Here is a 21,674-nt window from a genome sequence, read left to right on the forward strand (position 1 = left end):
AACAATATGTTAAAATGACAATGTAGAATTACTTTCATTACAACAATTAGGGAGTAGAACTAACAATGTCAAGGTCATGGGTTCAGTCCCCATATGGGCCCCTTTTATCTAAGGGAATATTTCTTTATTTACAGAAAGGGTGTGTATATGTAAGCCTCCCAGTGGAGATGATGGAGACAAGGACTATATCTGAAAAAGCAAGTGGATCTCTAAAAGGAATTGAAGAGATTAATAGTTGTTATGGATGGGCAAACTGGATAGGCCATTTGGTCTTTGCTGTCATTTCTCTGTTCTTTTATCTGAACAGAGAATACAGTGGTTAGTGGTTACACTCAACTCTGAAGCGCTGTGTGAATCCAGGGAGATGAGAAGCTGATAACTGCTTAAAAGAGATCCAAAGAAAACAAAGATACCTCTGATCCCAGGATGTTCCAACCTACTTACACTGTTACTAACAAATGTGCCCTGGTACTTGTGGTTTAGATGAACAAGTTCTCCCGGTCCATCCTGTTTTCCATTTATCCAGGTTCCCATGTATTTCGAACCAGTGGCTGCATAGGTGTATATACCTTGTCCATGTCTGAAGAAATGAAAGACATTACAAACTTTTTTGTAGTGCTTACAAATTTGATTTTGTTGAATGTTAGCTGTGAAATTCTTGTCATTTACTAAACAATAATCAAAATCATTCACAGAAATCTGATGATCATATTTAGGAGCTGAAGAATAAGTGCCAATGTGTGCTAACAGTTTCATTTTTTTCTAGGCATGCACACAAGAACCACAGTTATCACAGAACCTTTGTGTGCATGTGTTAGGTGTGTTCCTTCCCCACCAACCCCCATAAAATTTAAATATTTGCTTCAAGCATTGCAGTGCTATTTTTTGCAATGCTGTTGCGTTGTGGGCCTATCTGCATGTGGCTTTGAGCATCGGTCCCTCGTTAAGCAGTTGCTTAAATTTTAACGTCCTAATTTCTATACAACCCTGTACATCCATAGTCATATTAAAGAATAAATGAACATAGTAATACAATATATAAATCAGTGGCGTCTCCAGACAGTAATATTTGGGGTGGCAACAAGGGGGCAAGTATGGAGGGGGGCAAGCCAAAGCAATATTTCTGCACATCATGCCCTCCACATCACACACCCATCCCCTCTCCACCGCCATTTTTAAATTAGTTAAATAGGACACAATGACTTTCTGTGCATAAATAAAGCCTCTCTCTCCAGCTAGTTTCAGATACCAGGTAAAACTACCATTATAATCAGTGCTTTTTTTGTGCCGGTATGCAACGGTATGGCGTACCGGCACCTTTTTATTCTCTACCCCACAGGCACAGGTCTCCTTCCCTCCCAACTCAGTCCCCGACCGGCAGCCCGACTCAGCTCCATTCCTCCTCCCCTCCCCCTCCCCGACCGGCAGCCCGACTCAGCGTTCCTCCTCCCTCCCCTCCCTGGCAGCCTGACTCAGCTGCATTGCTTCCCTCCCAAGCGTTTAATCCTTTTACTGTCCGTGGCAGCAACGTCAGTAAAGAAGAAAGCACTGCAGGCTTGCCTCCAGCTTCTCCCTTCCCTCTTCACACAGTGTCCCACCTTCTCCGATGATGCATTTCCTGTTTCCATGAGGGCGGGACACTGTGTGAAGAGGGAAGGGAGAAGCTGGCGGTGAGCCTGCAGTGCCTTCTTCTTTACTGACGTCGCTGCCACGGACAGTAAAAAGGTTAAATGCTTGGGGGGGGAGGAAAGAACAGAGAGGGCTGTCGGGGAGCTGAGGGAGGGCAGGGAGAATCGCTGGACATGGAGGGGAGGGGAGGGGAGGCATGGGGAAGAGAAGAAATCGCTGGAAAGGAGGGGAGGGCAGGGGAGAGAAAAGATCGCTGGAGAGGAGGGGATGGCAGGGGGAGAGAACAGATCGCTGGACATGGAGCGAAGGGGAGGGCAGATGGAGAGAAAAGAGATCGCTGGAGAGGAGGGGAGGGGAGGGCAGGGAAGAGAGGAGAATTGCTGGCCATGGATGGATGGAGGGGAGGACAGGGGAAAGAGGAGAATTGCTGGCCATGGTTGGATGGAGGGGAGGGCAGGGGAGAGAGGAGAATTGCTGGCCATGGATGGATGGAGGGGAGGGCAGGGGAGAGAGGAGAATTGCTGGCCATGGTTGGATGGAGGGGAGGGCAGGGGGAGAGAAGGGGAGGGCAGGGAGAGAGAAGAGATTGCTGGACATGGATGGATGGAGGGGAGGGCAGGAGGAGAGAAGAGATCGCTGGACATGGATGGATGGAGGGGAGGGCAAGGGAGAGAGGAGAATTGCTGGACATGGATGGATGGATGGAGGGGAGGGAAGTCAGGAAGGAGATGCACATGGATGGAGGGGAGGGAAGGGAGGAGAAATGCTGGACATGGATGGAGTGGAGGGCAGGGAAGAGAGGAGAAATGTTGGACAAGGATGGAGAGAAGGAAAGACAAAGGAAGGAGATGCACACGGATGGAGTGGAAGGGAGAGAGGAGAAATGATGGTCATGGATGGAGGGGAGGGAAGACAGAGGAAGTAGATGCACATGAGGGGAGGGGAGTGAGGAGAAATGCTGGATATAGAAGGAATGGAAATTGCTGAATTTAAGGGCTGGATTGAAACACTTTGAGGGCAGATGTTGTAACTGGAGAAAGGATAGGGATAGGCTACAGGTGGTAGACAGGACACATAAGGACACAGGAGGATGGTGGACATGGTGAGAGAAAAAATATCAAATGGAATGAAGACACTGCATAAAACAGAAGACACTGGGACCAAAGCGAATAGAAAAACTAAATGATCAGACAACAAAGGTAGAAAAAAGTATTTTATTCAGAATTTATTAATTGGAATACGTCGGCTTTTGGAAATGTGCATCTGTGATATTTTGCATGTAAGTTTCAATTTTTCTAGTATTGCTGCATGCTGAGTCTGACTTCTTGAGGTAACTTTCCAGTTCAGTATTTTGCCTTCATATCTGTTGTGTCATGTGTTTTTCATGCGTGATTAAGATGCAGTATTCTGCTAGCATGTAGTATTTGCAGCCCTTTTTGTTTTTGTTTGTTTCACTAGGTTGTGTACTGGTGTTTTAGAGCCCGGTGTAATTATAGTGCTGCCTTTCCACGCATAAGGTTGTAGCTGATTTTTTTGTCTACATTTTTATTAGTTTATAATCAGTCTTCAGGGTTCTTGTTTTGGGCCTATGGACTTGTGTACTATTTTCAATGCTACATTTTGATATGCTCCATGGCTAGTAAAATGGATGTGGCTAATGTGGGGGTGTGGCTACTATGGGGGCGGAGCCATAGATAGTGACCCCGCCCTTAAGGTTGGCACGGTATGAGTACCGGCACCTTTTTTCCTACAAAAAAAGCACCGATTATAATTGATAGCATCATTCAATAAATTCTTTTGTGTAGTGTGAAATCTGGATCCTCTACAGGACTGGACAGAAAGCGAAGATACTTACATGTAGCAGGTATTTTCCGAGGACAGCAGGCCTTAAATTCTCACAATTGGGTAATGTAATCCCGCATTGCCTGATCCGGAGCTTCTGACAAGCTTTAACAGAGCTTTTGTGGAGCACGAGGTATGCTCCACCACGCATGCATGAGTGCCCTCCTGCCCGCTGTGAGAGCATAGTTACCACAGTGAAATACTACAGCATACAAATAAAAAAGAGGAGACAACTCCAAGGGGAGGCGGGAGGGTTTGTGAGAATATAAGACTTCTCCAAGGACAAGCAGGTAATAATTCTCACAATTGGGGTATCCCTAGCATCCAGGCTCACCGAAAACAACGAACAGTGGTTAACTGGGCCTCGCAATGGTGAGGACAGTACTCAGATTATCCTGAAACTATATACAAATTGAGTGACAGTGCAGCCTGGAACAGAATAAAACGGGCCTAGGGAGATGGAGTTGGATTCTAGACCCCAAACAGATTCTGCAACACTGTCTGCCCGAACCAACTGTTGTGTCAGGTATTCTGCTCAAGGCAGTAATGAGATATGAATATATGGACTGAAGACCATGTCGCAGCCTTGCAAATTTCTTCAATGGAAGCTGACCGCAAGTGGGCTACCGACGCAGTTTTAGTTTATTATTAAAACTTTCTTTCTATCCCGCCTAACAGAGCAAGCTATCTAGGTGGTATACAGTCTGAAAAAAAAAAGAGAATAAAAGAAAAACAATATACATAACTTACATGAAACAAAAGGAATCTAGGTAGAACTACAATATTAATAGAAAAGGTGGGGGCGGGGGAGAAACTATTGATCAAGTAAAGTGACCTTATCTGAAATAAAATTAGGTATATGTGTCATGAAATAGAGAGATGGCAGAGAGTTCTATAGCTTAGATCCTTGGAAGGCAAACACTGTATGTCTGCTGTATTCATGAAAGATTTCTCTGTGAGATGGAGTGGAGAGGAGATTGAGTTGCGATGATCTTAGAGCACAAGTTTGTAAGTATAAGGTAAGGTATCTCAAAAGATAAAAAGGTTCAGAAACCGCAAGAGTTTTGTAAACAAGTAGGAGGATTTTATAAGTAATGTGATAAGAAACAGGAAGCCAATGCAAAGATTTGAGATGAGAAGTAATATGTTTGAATTTCTTAAGGTGATAGAGGACTCTTATGGCAGTATTTTGTACTAATTGTAGACCGTGTTGCTCTTTAATCCGAAGACCTAGATAGAGCGAGTTACAGTAATCGAGTTGTGAAATAACCAATGAGTGAATTAAGACATTGATAGCAGTGGGATTTAACAGTAGCTGAATAGATCTCATGAGATGAAGCTCTGACATTGTGAGCCTTGACATGACCCGCTAAGGTAAGTCCAGCCTGGGCATAAGAAATGCAATCTACATAAAGCAACTACATAAAGCCGACGCCTACACAAGACCACTAACCAGCTTATTTTCGGAAGAGAAAAACGCCTATAGTGCGACCTAAATCGGGAGATAGACGTTTGTCTCGCAAAGGCGCCCAAATCGGTATAATCGAAAGCTGATTTTGGGCGTTTCCAACTGCACTCCGTCGCGGAAACGAATAAAGTTTATGGGGGCGTGTCGGAGGCGTGTCGGAGGCGGAACTGGGGCGTGGTTATCAGCCAAGGAGAGATGGGTGTCTTTAGCTGATAATCGAAAGAAAAAAAAGGCGTTTTTACCGCAATTTTGGGTCACTTTTTTTGGACCCTTTTTTTTCACGAACAAGTCCCAAAAAAGTGCCCCAACTGCCCAGATGACCACTGGAGGGAATCGGGGATGACCTCCCCGGACTCCCCCAGTGGTCACTAACCCCCTCCCACCAAAAAAACCTCACTTTTAAAACTTTTTTCCCAGCCTGTATGCCAGCCTCAAATGCCATACCCACCTCCATGACAGCAGAATGTGTTCGATCCTCTCACAGCCTTTCCCTGGGTCAGATGTGGCTCTCGGGTGCACTACAGGGTCACATCAGCATTGCATTGTGGTGGGTGTAGGGTATTGGGCTCCGTGATTTCATTAGCTTGTGTTACAGTCTCACGATGTTGGTAGTTGGTAGGCTCTTCTCCCATGGTGCTTTTCCCCCTGCCTACTGGGTCAGAGTGTGCCCTGTTGTGTTTCCTGTTGTAGTCCATGCGGTAGTGGCCATTTTTGTAAGCCAGTTTTAGTTCCCTTTCCTGTGTTAGCCACGTTAGACAACTTAGTTCTTACCTTGAATGTGGCTGAAAGAGGGCATTGTACAGCATTCTGCCAGCTCTGACCTACTGCTCATCTCAGTACCAGGGAGACTCGTTGCCAGTGGGGCACAACCTCTGATCTGCAGTTAACTGTGAGTAAAGGCGGTTATTCCAATAAAGGACGTTTTCGGAGAGATTAGTCTTCAGGTGTCAACTGGTGTGCCAATGTTATATAGCAGCAACCAGTCCTAGAGGCCTGCGTGTATGCAGGTCCCTGGAGCACTTTTAGTGGGTACCGCAGTGCACTTCAGCCAGGTGGCCCCAGGCCCATCCCCCCCCCCACCTGTAACACTTGTGCTGGTAAATGGGAGGCCTCCAAAACCCACCGTACCCACATGTAGGTGCCCCCTTCACCCCTAAGAGCTATGGTAGTGTTGTACATTTGTGGGTAGTGGGTTTTGGGGGAGGGGGGTTGGGAGCTCAGCAGCCATGGTAAGGGAGCGATGCATGTGGGAACTTTTTCTGAAGTCCACCGCACTGACCTAGGGTGCCCAGTTGGTGTCTTGGCATATCAGGGGGGGCCAGTGTACTACGAATCGTGGCCCCTCCCACGACCAAATGGCTCGGATTAGGACGTTTTTGAGCTGGGCGTTTTTAGTTTCCATTATCGCTAAAAAAAAACAAACGCCCAGCTCAAAAACGTCCATTTTTTTCGAAAATTTGGTTCGGCCCGCCCCTTCACGGACCCGTTCTTGGAGATAAACGCCCATGGAGATAGGCGTTTCCGTTCGATTATGCCCCTCCACGTATTCTTCTACCACATACATACGCACTTGATTGGAAAATCATGTGCATATCTAAAGTCCGGAAATGGCAAAACCACGTGTTAACAAGTACGCAAGCACACAATGCATTCTTCTACCACGTATGTACGCACTTGATTGGAAAATCATGTGCATATCTAAAGTCCGGAAATGGCAATCGCCATAACGGCAAATGTAAGCCACATTGAGCCTGCAAATGGGTGGGAAAATGTGCGATACACATGCTACAAATTAAATAAATAAATAAATACCAGACAATTAGAGGTTGTGCATTTGCCGATGGTGACCCCATCTTGTTGGGATAAAAAGAAACAAAAAGTTGGGCGGACTGTCTGTGGGACCTAATCCGCTCCATGTAATAGGCCAATGCTTGCTTGCAGTACAAGGTGTGCAAGGTGCTCTCACCAGGATGGGCATGAGGTCAGGAAAAGAATGTTGGCAAGACAATCGACTGGTTCAGATGGAACTCTGACACAACCTTTGGCAGGAACTTAGGGTGAATGCAGAGGACTACTCTGTTGTGATGAAACTTAGTATAAGGTGCATCCACTACTAGAGCCTGAAGCTCACTGACCCTACGAGCTGAAGTAACAACCACCAAGAAAATGACCTTCTAGATCAAGCACTTGTATGGCAGGAATTCAGTGGCTCAAATGGAGCTTTCATCAGCTGGATGAGAATGACATGGAGGTCCCATGACACAGGGGGAGGTTTGACAAGCGGCTTTGACAAAAGTAAACCTCTCATGAAGCGAACAACTAGAGGCTGTCCAGCGATGGGCTTACCTTCTACACGTTGATAAGCACAAATTGCACTCAGGTGAACCCTTACAGAGTTGGTCTTGAGACCAGACTTGTATAGGTATAGAAGGTATTCGAGCAAGGTCTGTGCAGGGCAAGAAATAGGATCTAGGGCCTCGTCTCCACAGCACGATGGCAAATCTCCTCCATTTAAAAGAGTAACACCTCTTAGTGGAATCTTTCCTGGAAGTCAGCAAGACCTGGGAGACACCCTCTGAAAGACCCAAGGAAGCAAATTCTAGTCTCTCAACATCCAGGCTGTGAGGGCCAGAGACTGAAGGTTGAGATGCAGAAGAGATCCCTCTTTCTGTGTAATGAGGGTCAGAAAACACTCCATTCTCCACGGTTCTTTGGAGGAGAAGAAGAGGGAACCAGATCTTCCAAAGCCAGTAAGGCACAATCAGAATCATGGTCCCGTGGTCTTGCATGAGTTTCAGCAAAGTCTTCCCCACAAGAGGAATGGGATGATACGCATACAGAAGGCCTGTCCCCCAATTAAAGAGGAAGGCATCTGACACTAGTCTGTCATGGGCCTGAAGCCTGGAACAGAACTTAGGGACTTTGTGATTCATGTGAATGGCAAAGAGATCCACTGAGGGGGTGCCCCAGGCTCAGAAGATCTCATGGGCAACGCCCATGTGGACAGACCATTTGTGTGGTTGAATAACCCTGCTCAGTCTGTTGGCCAGACTGTTGTTTTTGAACGCCAGGTAAGTGGCTCGAAGGAATATGCCATGCTGGCGAGTCCAATGCCACATCCTGACGGCCTCCTGACACAGATGGTGTGATCCAGTGCTCCCTTGCTAGTTGGTGTAATATATGGCAACCTGATTGTCCATTTGAAAGAGTACACAGTTTCTCCCCCTCCCCCCATTATTGTTTGTCCCTCCTTCTCCACATTTTCTATTAATATTGTAGTTCTACCCAGATTCCTTTTGTTTGGTAAGACAGCCAATCTCTGAAAGTCTTTGGAGTGTTCCAGATCACCCAAAGCTCCAGGAGATTGATCTGGAGATCTGTTTCCTGAGCGGACCAAGCACCTTGAATGTGAAGCCCCTTCACATGAGCTCCCCAACCCAGGAGAGATGCATCCATCATCAGTACTTTTTGCGGCTGAGGAATTTGGAATGGAAGTCCTGGAGTCAAATGGGACCGAATGGTCCACCACAACAGAGATCAAGCAAGCTCCGAGGTCACTCGAATGCCATCTTCCAGACCTCCCGTGGCTTGGCACAACTGAGAGGCCAGGGTCCATTGGGCTGATCTCATGTGAAGGCATGTCATGGGTGTCACATAAACTGTGGATGCCATGTGGCCCAACAAACTCAACGTTTTCCAAGCCATGTCTTGCTGAGAGGCTCAGACCTGAGAGACCAGTGCAACTAGAGTGTCTGCTCTGGGTCCTGAAAGAAAGGCTCAAACCTTCTTTGTATTGAGCAGGGTTCCAACAAATTCCAATTGCTGGACAGAGTGAAGATGGGACTTGTGGTAGTTTAAAATGAACCCCAGTAGCTCTAGCACCTGAATAGTCCTCTGCATGGACCCCCGAGCACCGTCCTCCGATGTGCTCTTCACCAGCCAATCATCTAGATAAGGGAACACATAGACTCCAAGTCTGCATAGCGACACTGTGACTACCACTAGACATTTGGTAAAAACCCTGGGAGCTGATGTGAGGCCAAAGGGCAACATGCGGTAATGGAAGTGATGTGCTCCAAGCCACAATCATAGATATTTCCAGTGGGCTGGAAGTTTTGGGATGTGTGTATATGCATCCTTTAAGTCTAGAAAGCATAGCTAATCATTTTCCTGAATCATGGGGTGCCCAGGGAAACTGTCCCGAACTTTTATTTGACCAGAAATTTGTTCAGGGCCCTTAGGTCTAGGATAGGACGCATTACCCCTGTCTTCTTCTGCACAAGGAAGTACCTGGAATAGAATCCCAGCCCTTCATTCCCTGGTGGAACTGGCTAGATGGCATGGGCCTTCAGAAGGGCTGAGAGTTCCTCTGCAAGTACCTGTTCATGCTGAGAGCTGAAGTAATGAGCTCTCGGTGGGCAATTTGGAGGTTTCCGATTCCAATTTAGGGCATATCTATTTGTAGAAGGTGACCGGCAGGAGAGAAAAGAGATGGTATCAGTATGCCTCTTGATTTGGCCAGCGACCTCCTCAACCTTCTTGCCAAAAAGGTTATCCTCCCCCCCCCCCCCCCCCGCATGCTAAACAGTCGACTCCAAGTCAGAAACATGCAGCCATGAAAGTCTGCGCATTGCTATACTCTGAGCAGAGATCCTAGATGCCACATCAAAAGTGTCGTATGCACCCCTGGCCAAGAACTTACAACACACCTTCTGCTCCTTAGCCAACTGGCACAGTGACTTGGCCTGCTCTGGTGGGAAAGAGTGTGCCAAGTCCGGCATCTTGCGCACCAAGTCTCGCAAGTAGACGCTCATGAACAGCTGGTATGACTGAATGAATGACACGAGTATAGAGGTCTGAAACATCTTCCTCCGCAAAGAGTCCAAGGTCCTAGCTTCTCTGCCTGGGTCACCGAAGCATAGTCTATAGAACTCATGGCTCTTTTGAGGGCGGATTCCACCACCATGGAATGATGAGGCAACTGGAGATTATCAAATCCAGGTGTGCTGTGGATCCGGAACATGGTGTTGATCTTCTTGGGCAGTACTGGGACTCCCGATTCTGAATGAGAACTTCCTGGAGTACCATGTGGAGAGGGATAGCCACAGCCTCCCTAGGAAGAGACTCATAGTCCAGGACCTCAAGCATCTTGGCCCTGGGCTTGTCCATCTTGGCCTTAGCCATTTCCTTCACAAAAGAGGGAAAAGAAATGTTCTCCAGAGGGGATTTTCTCCTTTCAAGTGGAGGGGAGGGTTCAGAGGGGATGCCATAGGACTCATCCTCCAAAAGTACCGTGGATCTTCCTCCAACTCCCATGAGTGCTCCTCATCGGTATCAGTCAAAACCTCCTCATGGGAGGGCTGAGACCAAGCCTGCCTCTACTGAGAGGAAACATGACCTTGAGTAAGGCATCAAGAAGTCGGCTCCCACCTCGACTCTGGCGAAGCTTCCTCCACCGACATTGAGGGAGTGCAGACTTGAGTGGCAGTCAGCACTGGGGCCATATGTGACACTGGCATTGGAGGCTGCACTGCAGGCTGAGGGCCAAGCAGGGATGCAACAAGAGGCAGGGCAGGCACAAGCACCCCTGATGCTAATGCACACCATTGCAAGAGGCCATCTAGCAGCTTGGGGAGCAAGGACTGGATGCGCTCATTGAGTGCTGACACTGTGAAAGGCTGTGGTGCCGGCTCAGAGATAGGCTGCAGAACTGTTGGGGCCGAGACGGGAGCTGGGTCCTGGTTGCTGGGAGACCAATGCATTGTCACCTCCTGAATAGAGGAGGTGCAGTCCTCCTGGTGCTGATGCTTCTCAGATGCCAAATCCCTCGATGTCCTGGAGCACCCGGCACAACGCATCAAGAATGATCAATGCTGATGCATCTTGGCCTTCGCCCAAAACTCAATATCAAGGCCCCTCGGTGTTGACGAGGGCAATGTCAAATCCTCACGTCACCTCGGGGTTGGGTCCGATGCCAGACGGTTCTGTAGGCCCTGTGCAGGAGACAGATGGAGACCCACTCACACCACTGCTCCCAGTGTCTACAAGCCTAACAGCAGCCATATGTACCAATGCTCCCAATGAAGTACTCAACGTCGATGCTGATGCCACAGACCTCGATGCCAACGAATCGGACCTTGATCCAAAAATCTTCTTACATTGAGCCTCTGTGGAAATCTGAGTCCACTTCTTAATCCAAAGACAGAGGACACAGGCCCTAAACACTGAAGACACCAAGAATGAGTATCCTTGTCAGAAATGGTCCAATTGCACTAGGTACAGCGCTTGAAGCCACTGGGAACTTGAGTGGACATGGACAGAAAAACATCTGCAGCCAAATTAAATAAAGTGATGGTGCAAGACAAAGGGGCAAGGCACCAGAGAAAAAAGAACAGGAAAACCCAGCCGAAGTCAAGGCCTAAGGAATTTTAAGGAAACTTAAAATTGGGGAAAAAATAAACTAAACAATAAGGGAAGACGGAGAAAGGAAATCTGAATACGGGCACACAAAACTCACAGCGAAAAACACTGAAAGGCACAAAAAAAGCTCTTTTCAGACCGTGCTGTGAAGTGCATCCACAAAATGCAGCCACTCCCCACCGCAGTAAAAAAGAACTGCGGTAACTGCGCTCTCGCGGCAAGTGGGAAGGCACTCACACGTGTGTGGTGGAGCGTGCTTCACACTGCACAAAAGCTCTGTTAAAGCTTATCCGAATCTCTGGACCAGGGAACGCATTACCCAACTGTGAGAATTATGGCCTGCTTGTCCTTGGAGAATCTCAATATAAACTCTGCACTTCTAATTCTATATCACATACTCCATATTCCCCAACAATGGAGCTAAGCCTCTTATAACAGCTACACAAATAAATATTCAGATTGTAATTCACATCAGGATCAGCAGACACTCCTTACACTGTCAGTCAGATGGGATTTTGTTTGTGTGGTGACTCTATAGGATGTGGAGACCATTAGTCTTGAACATTTTTATTTTGGTTACCAAGGGCCAGTTTTCAAATAGGGCCAGACACTTTTCAAAATAACAAAAAACCCTGAAAGGACACATTCAAAACCTACATAGCAAACTTAAAAAACCATAAGAGCCCTAATCTACCTATGAAATGACAGTGTTATAAATATTATAGTGGGTACTACAGCACCAATATACCTACTGATGGAAAGCTAGAATAAGCTCTGGACTGTTACAAATTCCTACACAGACACCACATGATAACAGAATCCTTCACCTCAGTCGCACATGCAGAACACAGATGGATCTACACCATAGGGGACCACAATAAAGGGGCACAAAAACTGAAACAAACTTCCCCGCCCAAGAAAGACAGACTCTATAGGTAGGGCAATACTGGTAAAAGAGAAACAAATGTATTTTGTCTTGTACTCTGCTAAATACAAAAACAGAAAAGATGTACATTTCCCAAAGTGGACACATCCCAATCCTTACAAAGTATAAAATAATATATATTTTTTTACCGTTGTTGTCTAAGCTTTTTATTTTTCTGATTGGGCTGATCCCATTCTTTTCCATTATCCTTGTGTCAGTCTTCTCTTAAAATTATTTTCCAGGTTTGCCTTTCCATTTCTTCTCTACATCTTTCTGCCACTGATCTCTCTTTTCATGTTTTTCCCAGTTTTTTCTTCCCTGCATTTATATATGTCCATTTGATTTTACCTTCATTCTCCCTTTCTCTCACCCTCTTCTTAGTTGCTTCCTTTTCAGTTCTCATCTACATACTAGATTTTCCCATCTCCCTCTCATCCCCTTTCCAGTACTCCCATTGCCCTGTCTGTCCCTCTTCCTTCCCTAGTTTACTATCACTCTCCCATCTTTCACCCACTCCCTAGTCCTCATTTCCATCCTCGGTGCTCACCCTCTCAACCCTCACGTACCCTCCACTGCCTCTCATCCCCTCACCGGTCTAGCTACATCCCTGTCTTTTTCCTTCCCTTGCCTCCAGGCCATTCTATCTCTTATCCTCTACCCCATCTCCTATTGCCTTTCACCATTATTTTAACCCCATTTCACTTCTCATTCAAACCCTTCAGAGACCCATCCCCTTCATCTCATATCCCTTCCCAGAACTCCCATCCCTTTTCAATGTCTTTCATCCTCTCTCCTGTCTTCCAGGTCATTTGCATCTCAACCTTTCACCACATTTTCTCCTCTCTCTCTTACCCTCCATTTAACCCATATTCCCAACCCATCAACACCTCCCACTCATACCTACCAATTGCCAGGTCTTCCCTATCCCCTCAAAATCCCCTTTCCATCTCTCCCATCCATTATTCCCTGCTCTTCCCTCCCCCCCCTCCAAAAAAAACTCTCCCACACAATCACCATGTCCCATCCATCTTCTGCTCTGTTACTCTAACCCCCACTTCTGGGTGCAATCCATTATCTGCTCTGTTCCCTTACCTCCCCACCCCCACCCCTGTGTCCCATCCATAGTTTATTAGCTCTATTCTCCTACCCCCTACCTCTGTGTTCCGTCCATCTTCTTCTCTGTTCCCCTACCCCCCACCACTGAGTCCCATCTATCTTCTCCTCTTTCCAGGGTTTCTGATCCATTTGACATTTCTTCTCTCTCCGTATGCACCATCATTGCCTTTGTGCCCTACCAGTCCCAACATCTCCCCTCTGTCCCTATCCCTCCCCCATGTTCAGCACCTATTATCTTTGTCCCCATAACCCTTCCCCTGTATTCAGAATTACCTCTCTGTGTCCTGCCTTGTGACTAGCTTCTCCCCCTCTCTTTCTGTTCTCCTGCACCTTCCATTCCATGGCCCACTCCCAACAGTCAAGTATCTCTCTTTCTCTCTCCCCCTCCCCTCCCCCTTTTCAGTCTCTCTTTTTCCTCTGCTCACCCCTTACCATCCCAGTATCTATCTTTCTATCTTTCCTTACCTTAGTGGCACCAGCATCTCTCTGCTCTCTTCCCACCCCTTCATCTGATCTTTCTGTTCTCCCCACAATCCACTGCACCCACTATATCCAGCATCTCTCTCTAACCCGACCCCAACCCTGTGATCAGACATTTCTGTTTCTCGCCCCCTGTCTGGCCGCTCGTGAATTCAGCATCTTTATCTTCCCTGCTCCTCTAGCATAGTGCAGTGTGGCCGGCACCTCCTCTCTATTTCCTTCTTCCACCCCCACCCTTCTTCCAATTATTTGGTGAATTGTTGGCAGTGTCAGCTATTCAAGCTACCGCTAGCTGACTGGAAAACTGTTCTCTGTGCTGCGTCCTGCCTACGCAGGAAAAGGAAGTTGCATCAGAGTAGGCAGGACACAGCATAGAGAACACCTCTGGAGCCGGCTGGCAGTGGCCTACCTGAATGACTGACACTGCTGGAATTGTACCAAAGGTTGGAGGACTGCCGTGGGGGGGAGAGAGGAGGAGGATGGGAATAGAGAGGAGGCCCCGGCCATGCCACAGGGAGGGGGAGAGGAAGAGGGAAAGATACCAGACCTGGTGGGGGGGAGGATAGAAGATGCCAGCTAAAATTGGGGTGACATGCCATTTTGTTGGGGTGGCACACCACCCTGTAGCAACACCTATGATATCAATGCTTATCAATCTTTTTGTAGCTAGCTGCGACCTGTATCGTAACTACAAGTGAATTTCTGGGTGAGGGAACCCCTTCTCACCCATTATCTCTCCAGCTTCCTAATCCCCCCCCTCCCCCCACCCAGTTAAAAATGAATAGTTTGGTTCTAAAAACTGGGCATCAAAATTCTGCATGCTAAGCAAATACTGGCAAATCTGGGCACCAAATCCATTACTAGAATAAATCGGCAATTGTGTACCAGTATTTAGGCATACCCACATACACCATATCAATAGCAGGCATAAATGCACATGCCGACATGTGGCATCCTTCCTGCACAACTGACAGCACTCTAGAAGTTGTGTGTGTTGCTTGGTGATGTGCCCTTGGCCTGCCCATGCCCCTCCCATCGAATGCCCCTTTGTAGTCGCATGCTAGAACACTTAGTTGCCAAGTTACATAATAGCATCTAAGTGCACTTAGGTGCAAATCTACTGTTTCAACCCTTTTTTGGTAGGGAACTGCTGTTGTAGTACGGAAGCACCAAATTGGTGCCTAACTTTTGGCACACTCTACAAAATGAGGGAAAAGGTGAACAGTTAATAAACATCAATTTTCTTTTTTTTTTTATTTTATTTTATTATTTATTCATTTAGTCAATATGAACAAGAAACCTCTTGTTTAAGAAAGTGTCAATTAACTAGGAACTGTTACAAGGAAAATACATAGAAAGGGCAAATAATTCTTTACGCTTTCAAAATTATAAGACACTCAAGTCCATAATTGGAGATTGTGAAAGATCCTTCCCTCCGCCCGAGGGTCTTCGGGATCTTGCCTCCACCCTGGCCACTCAGCCTCCCGGCCCACTGCAGTCCACAGGGCAGGGCTCAAAGAAAATAAACTTCAAAAAGGTAAAAGTCACCAAGTTCCTTTATTGTCAGGGATTCACAGTTCAGTAACTTGCAAAAGGAATCCTGCAGCCCTTCAAACAGTTGCTCCTGCTTTTCTCTCAGGGCCTAGGTACAGCAGAAACACAACCACGTCCCCTTCCAGCTGCTGCACAAATCAGTTGAAGCCAAATTAACAGTCCCCACAGATAGGTTCCTCTGTAGTCCAACTTCACACCCCAAAAAGAATCCCTGTATCTTGTCCACCCCCACGGGGTTTCTGCAAACAGTTCAAAACATACAGTTCTGTGGGCCTCAGCCCACAAAAAGGAAGAAAAAAAACCACTGTAGCTTACTTTCCCCTCTCCCACACAAAAGAAGGTTTGTTTTCCCCACAGTTCAAAATCCACAGTACTTAGGCCCAGATGCACTAAACGTTTTTCATCGTTAAATGAGCCCTTAAGGAAGAATTTCCTATCCTTTCCATGCACTAAAGCCTATTTTTCGACAACAGTAGCAGCTAACGAAACTGGAATGCAAATGAGAAACTACCATTGAAATGTAGACAATTCGGAATGCACTAGCCATACCGATGATAGCAACGATTCACTTACCGCCAGAAATTTAACGTCAGCTCAGACCTGTCGTTAAAGCCTGAGCTGTCATCTCCCCACTGCCCCCTGCACGATGAAAAACCAAATTGCTGGCATGTTTTAAAAGAAAAGTGGCTCCCTGCTTCCCTGTGCCTAAAATAAAAAAGGAAACTAAATTAAAAAAGGATCGGGAGGGGGCAAAGGCGCTCATCAGCAGCATCCTGTATGGACGGCCTTGCCTTGCCCCCCCCCCCCCCAAAGTCCCCGCTGCTCCTTGTGAAATAAAAGCTTTTAAAAATGAAACCTTTGCAGTTGCTGGGCTCCCCCTCCCTTCCTGTCTCTCTCTTCTTCAGTCGGCAATGCTCCGCCTCCTGCCCTCCTCCACCTCCGTGCCCCGCCCCCCCCCCCGATTTCGTCCCCGCCGCTCCCCCACCACCGGACCCCCCCCCACCATAATGGCCGGTGCAGCGCCTCTCACCTATGTTTGAAGGCGCTGCACAGGATGGATCAGCTGTTCTTGAGCTCTTCTGTCTCCTCCAATGTCTCCTTCTTCTTCCTGTGTCCGCCCGCCTCTGACGTCAATTATCTACGTGATCCCCGATTCCCTCTGGTGGTCATCTGGTCAGTTTGGGCACTTTTTTGGGACTTGGACCTGAAAAAAAAGGGACCAAGTGAAGCTGGCGAAATGCTCGTCAAGGCCGGCTTTCTTTTTTCCATTATCAGGTGAAGCTGGCCATCTCAAAGCACGCCCCCGTCCCGCCCCATCCCACCACCATCCCGCCTTCTCTACCCTACCGCAACGCCCCCTTGAAGTTTGGCCGGCTCCGCGACGGAAAGCAGTTGGCGCCGGCCAAAATCGGCTTTCGATTATACCGATTTGGCCGGGTTTAGGAGATGGCCGGCCATCTCCCGATTTGTGTCGGAAGATGGCCGGCGATCTCCTTCGAAAATGAGCTGGATAGTAACATAGTAGATGACAGCAGAAAAAGATCTGCACAGTCCATCTAGTCTGCCCAACAAGATAAACTCATATGTGCTACTTTTTGTGTATACCTGACCTTGATTTATTTCTGCCATTTTCAGGGCACAGACCGTAGAAGTCTGCCCCGCCTCCCCCCACCGGCTCTTCCACCCAATCTCCGCTAAGCTTCTGAGGATCCATTCCTTCTGAACAGGATTCCTTTATGTTTATCCCACACATTTTTGAATTCCATTACTGTTTTCATCTCCACCACCTCCCGCGGGAGGGCATTCTAAGTATCCACCACTCTCTCCGTGAAAAAATACTTCCTGACATTTTTCTTGAGTCTGCCCCCCTTCAATCTCATTTCATGTCCTCTAGTTCTACTGCCTTCCCATCTACGGAAAAGGTTCATTTGCGGATTAATACCTTTCAAATATTTGAACGTCTGTATCATATCACCCCTGTTTCTCCTTTCCTCCAGGGTATACATGTTCAGGTCAGCAAGTCTCTCCTCATACGTCTTGTAACGCAAATCCCATACCATTCTCGTAGCTTTTCTTTGCACCGCTTCAATTCTTTTTACATCCTTAGCCAGATACGGCCTCCAAAACTGAACACAATACTCCAGGTGGGGCCTCACCAACGACTTATACAGGGGCATTAAAACCTCTTTTCTTCTGCTGGTCACACCTCTCTCTATACAGCCTAGCAACCTTCTAGCTATGGCCATCGCCTTGTCACACTGTTTCGTCGCCTTCAGATCCTCAGATACAATCACCCCAAGATCCCTCTCCCCATCCGTACATATCAGACTCTCACCGCCTAACACATACATCTCCTTGGATTTCTACACCCTAAGTGCATCATTTTGCATTTCTTCGCATTGAATTTTAATTGCCAAACCTTAGACCACCTCATTGCTTTTGAGCTGATGGCCCAAGGACTCACTATTGGGACAGACACCCAGAACTCTCAACACTTTCTTACCTAGGATCTACACATTATCCTTTTATGTGGATTTAGCTCATGCCTTTTTAATAGTAGTTGAAGGAAAGTTACATAAACACACAGTTGGGCTTACAATCTAAGGGGCCCTTTTACTAAGCCACATTAAACGCTAATACACACCTAATGCAGCAAAAATGGCCTAATGTGGAATGCGCTAAAGCGTTTTGCGTTAGTTTTGCCATCTGCGCACACTATCCCCAGGATTCTATATATGGTGCCCAAATTTCAGCACGCTGCTGAGATGTACATGCAAATTAAATTGGCTAATGAGCTCTTAGCCATCAATAATTGGGTGCCAATAACCAATTATTGATGTTAACTGGTACTCATTAAAATTTGCAAACACATCTGGCTAGAAGGCAGAACACCCTAAAGAAGCGCAGACTTTCAGAGATGATCCAGCATTTACAAATAAATGGAATAAGATCTTGAACAAGTGTTTATTTGATCTGATGCTACTTATTATTGAGAAAAGTAGATCTTTTGTCAGTAGCTGTAAGAAGAACTGGATAATGAAATCAAGAAATAAGGCCAAGAATGTTGTTTGAAATTGGCTATTATGCCCTGATCCAGAGGTTGGATCAGAGAGGTAGTGTTTGGTGGCAGGAAGACCACCTTGACATTAGACAGCCTGACATCATCCCTGTGTGCAGCACAATTATCACAAAGCAGCAAAATCTGACGCTTTTGTGCCCGCATTCTAGTGTCTAACTTTTTAGCCACTGCTTCCAAATTTCCCCAGTCATCCATAAATTTGCGTTAGCCTCGTATGATACAGGAAGTCACTTAACTTTCTTGAAGCAACAGGGCTGTTTGCTCTTTCCAATGACGAGGGGTTCCAACTTCTCACTCCCATCCATATTGCAGCAAAGGAGGATTGTCAGTCGGTCCTTTGATGTTTTACCTCCAGTAGTTTCGGCATGTTTGAATGCAAGTGTTCCATCAGGAATTGCTCGCCAGTAGAGATCGTTTTCGTCAGCATTGAAAATGTCACGAGGTGCAAACTCGTTCAAGATGGTAGGAAGAACTGAAACAACCCAATTTTCAGCACCAAAGTCATCAGTGTCTTGTTTCTCACCATGCTGTTTCTTGAATTTTATGCTGTTCCTCTCCTTCCATCTTTCCAACCATCCAACAGTGGCTTTGAATTCAGTTAGTCCAAGACTTTCAGCTAGCTGGTTAGCTTTCTCCATAAGCAGTGGACCACTAACAGGAAACTGTCTGCTCCTGACTTGATAAAACCACCGAAGAAGAGCATCTTCAACCTCCTCAGAGTTTCCCGCCCGTTTCCGTTTCCATTGTGGATTTGTATTGTTTTGCTAGTCTTCCAGAAGCTGGTCTTTCTGCTTCAAGACACGTGAAATTTGGCTGGGATTGACACCATATTCTTTAGCAATAGATGCTTGACTTTGTTTGTTTTCTAATTTTTTAAGAACTTCTATTCGTTCAGCCAGTGTTAAAGTCTTACAGTTCCGCCTCGATGATGACGACGATGACCCTGGTGCACGCTCTAACAGCATTCTTTTGCTTATTATGCCTGTGGCAGTTAAAGAGGCAGTAAATTTGAAATCTCGTTGGTTGTCACGCGCCAATCGGCTTCCATATTCCATGCGCACGCTTATGTGGAGTCTTTCCTGCAGAGGAGCGGTCTTGACCCATGAATATAAGCGAATCTTGCACTTATCAGTGGTGCGCTAAACCAAAGTCTGTCCCCATAGAAATTGATGGTGCCAAAAACGGGACCGAAGTACGGCATGCAGTTAAACAGAGCATGCGCTTATCCGACATGCACTTAAATGGAGTGCACTGTACATCTGCTCTCACTGTTTTAATAACTGATGTCTGCTGCTAAATGTTTAAAAAAGACCACAACATGGAGGCAGACATATTTGTGATGTCACTTTTTGTCACATGGCTTAACCTAGAAATGATATTAAGATGGCAGACAAAGATGGTGCAAAAGACAAAGAGGGATCAAAAGTACACCAACCACAGTAAAGCAAAAAAGCACACAAGAGCCTTCAAGACTGGGACAATCATAAATTGCTTATTAAAAAGTACCCCTTTAAATAAACAATTTATGATTGTCCCAGTCTTGAAGGCCCTTGTGTGCTTTTTTGCTTAGACAAAGATGGTGGCCTCCATATAGTGGACACTCCGAGGCCACCATCTTGAAGACATGAAAGGAGGCATGATTAGGGGAGTTTCTATTATGTTTTGGCTCATGACCATTTCTTGTGACATCATCAAAAGATGCAGAGAGTGGGCAAAAGTGTGCATGGCTAAGGCAAGAAGTAGGTGGGGCTAAGATAGGGCTTAAACCAGAAATGAAGTCTGATTAGCTGAGTCAACCTATCAAAATGTGCAAAGTAACTGACAAAAGCTATGTAACATATTACTAATTATCTGTTGCCGTGGGCAGGGCCATTTTAAGACAAATTACTCATATATTTTGGGTGTAAATATTTGGGACAGGGGGCTGTGGGGTGTATTCAGGACTTTGGAAGCTAGAATTTACAACTACCTGGTTTTTTTCTGGCTTCATCTGATTTTTGAATTAATGTCCTGAACCTACATGAATGACTAACATGTCTGAATATTTTAATTTAAGCAAGCCTGCTCCCTGCCTGCTTCCAGTGTAACTAGCAGCAGAGATTGTGAGTAGAATCCAGCCAGTGGGAAGGCTATGGAGATGGAGCACTGGAAGACTATGAAGACAGAACACAGGAATGGAAGAGGTGAGCTGGGGAAGATCCTGTGATGTACAAGTAAAGTTTCTCCTTGCGGTAGGATATAAAAGAGGAATGAAACTGGCTATAAAATTCCTCAATATGTTTTTTAAAACTTTTTATTTAATTATCTACCACAACACAGAAATAACACCTCTGGAACCCAGTTTTTTCTTCAAGGCATCAGCTATAACTATAACACTCAAATGCAAATTATTCTCCCCTTGTAAACAATCATTTTTCCTCTAAGCCATTTCATCCCTCCCTTGATTTACCTTAAATCCCCCCCCCCCCCCCACACACACACACAGATTCCTTACTCCTCGCAGCCCCTGAATTCATTCTAAAACTATATAAAGTGCTTTGTGTACAACAGATTGAGAAATAAAGTAATAACTAACCAATTAACTATCATTCCCAGAAATGAATATTCAATAATCTGGCAAGAAGAAACAGAGGATGACAGAACATATCAATTATGCAAATACAAACCTTTGATTATTCAACCACTCTCCATTATAGGTATCTCCATTGTTATATAAATAAATTCCATGGCCCTGTTTTTGATCATCCATCCATTCTCCTAAAATAAGAAACATGCTGCTGTAAGAACTGCACACATACACAAAGGGTACATTCAAACCTTCCTGTGTGGAAAGTGAAAGTAGGCTCAATTTATATATGTATCAGAGAATTTTAAAAAGTATGCAGGGTGGGGGACGAGGCAAGGGCCTGGACACTGGAAATTTTTTTTTTGGTTGGGGATGGAGGGTGTTGTTGCCCAAGACACCAGGGATTCTTCGTTTTGGGAGGGAGGGGTCGGGTAGATGCCACTAGATGCCAGAGTTGTTTGGGGATTGGGACGGAACAGGAGGGGTCCCTACGAAATGCTGCAGCATGCTTGCCCACAGCTTTTGTTTTTTTTAAGTCACACCCTTCCTGTCAGTGCCTAAGTGGCTTATTTTCAAAGAACCTAGACTTACAAAG

At 46.2% G+C, this 21,674-nt stretch overlaps 1 protein-coding gene across 3 annotated transcripts in view; it reads right to left on the reverse strand.

Moving 5' to 3' along the window:
* RSPH1 (radial spoke head component 1) overlaps positions 1 to 21,674 on the reverse strand; it is a 246,673-nt gene that overhangs the window by 110,653 nt on the left and 114,346 nt on the right. For all 3 annotated transcript variants that reach the window (XM_030203781.1, XM_030203779.1, XM_030203780.1), the window contains exons 4-5: positions 21,180 to 21,270; positions 445 to 580 (exon numbers count right to left, since the gene is read on the reverse strand). In XM_030203781.1, coding sequence (XP_030059641.1) covers positions 445 to 580; positions 21,180 to 21,270 — 227 coding nt within the window. The remainder of the gene's footprint in view (positions 1 to 444; positions 581 to 21,179; positions 21,271 to 21,674) is intronic.

The sequence above is a fragment of the Microcaecilia unicolor genome, chromosome 5 (genome assembly GCF_901765095.1).
Source record: "Microcaecilia unicolor chromosome 5, aMicUni1.1, whole genome shotgun sequence".
NCBI classification, from domain to species: domain Eukaryota; kingdom Metazoa; phylum Chordata; class Amphibia; order Gymnophiona; family Siphonopidae; genus Microcaecilia; species Microcaecilia unicolor.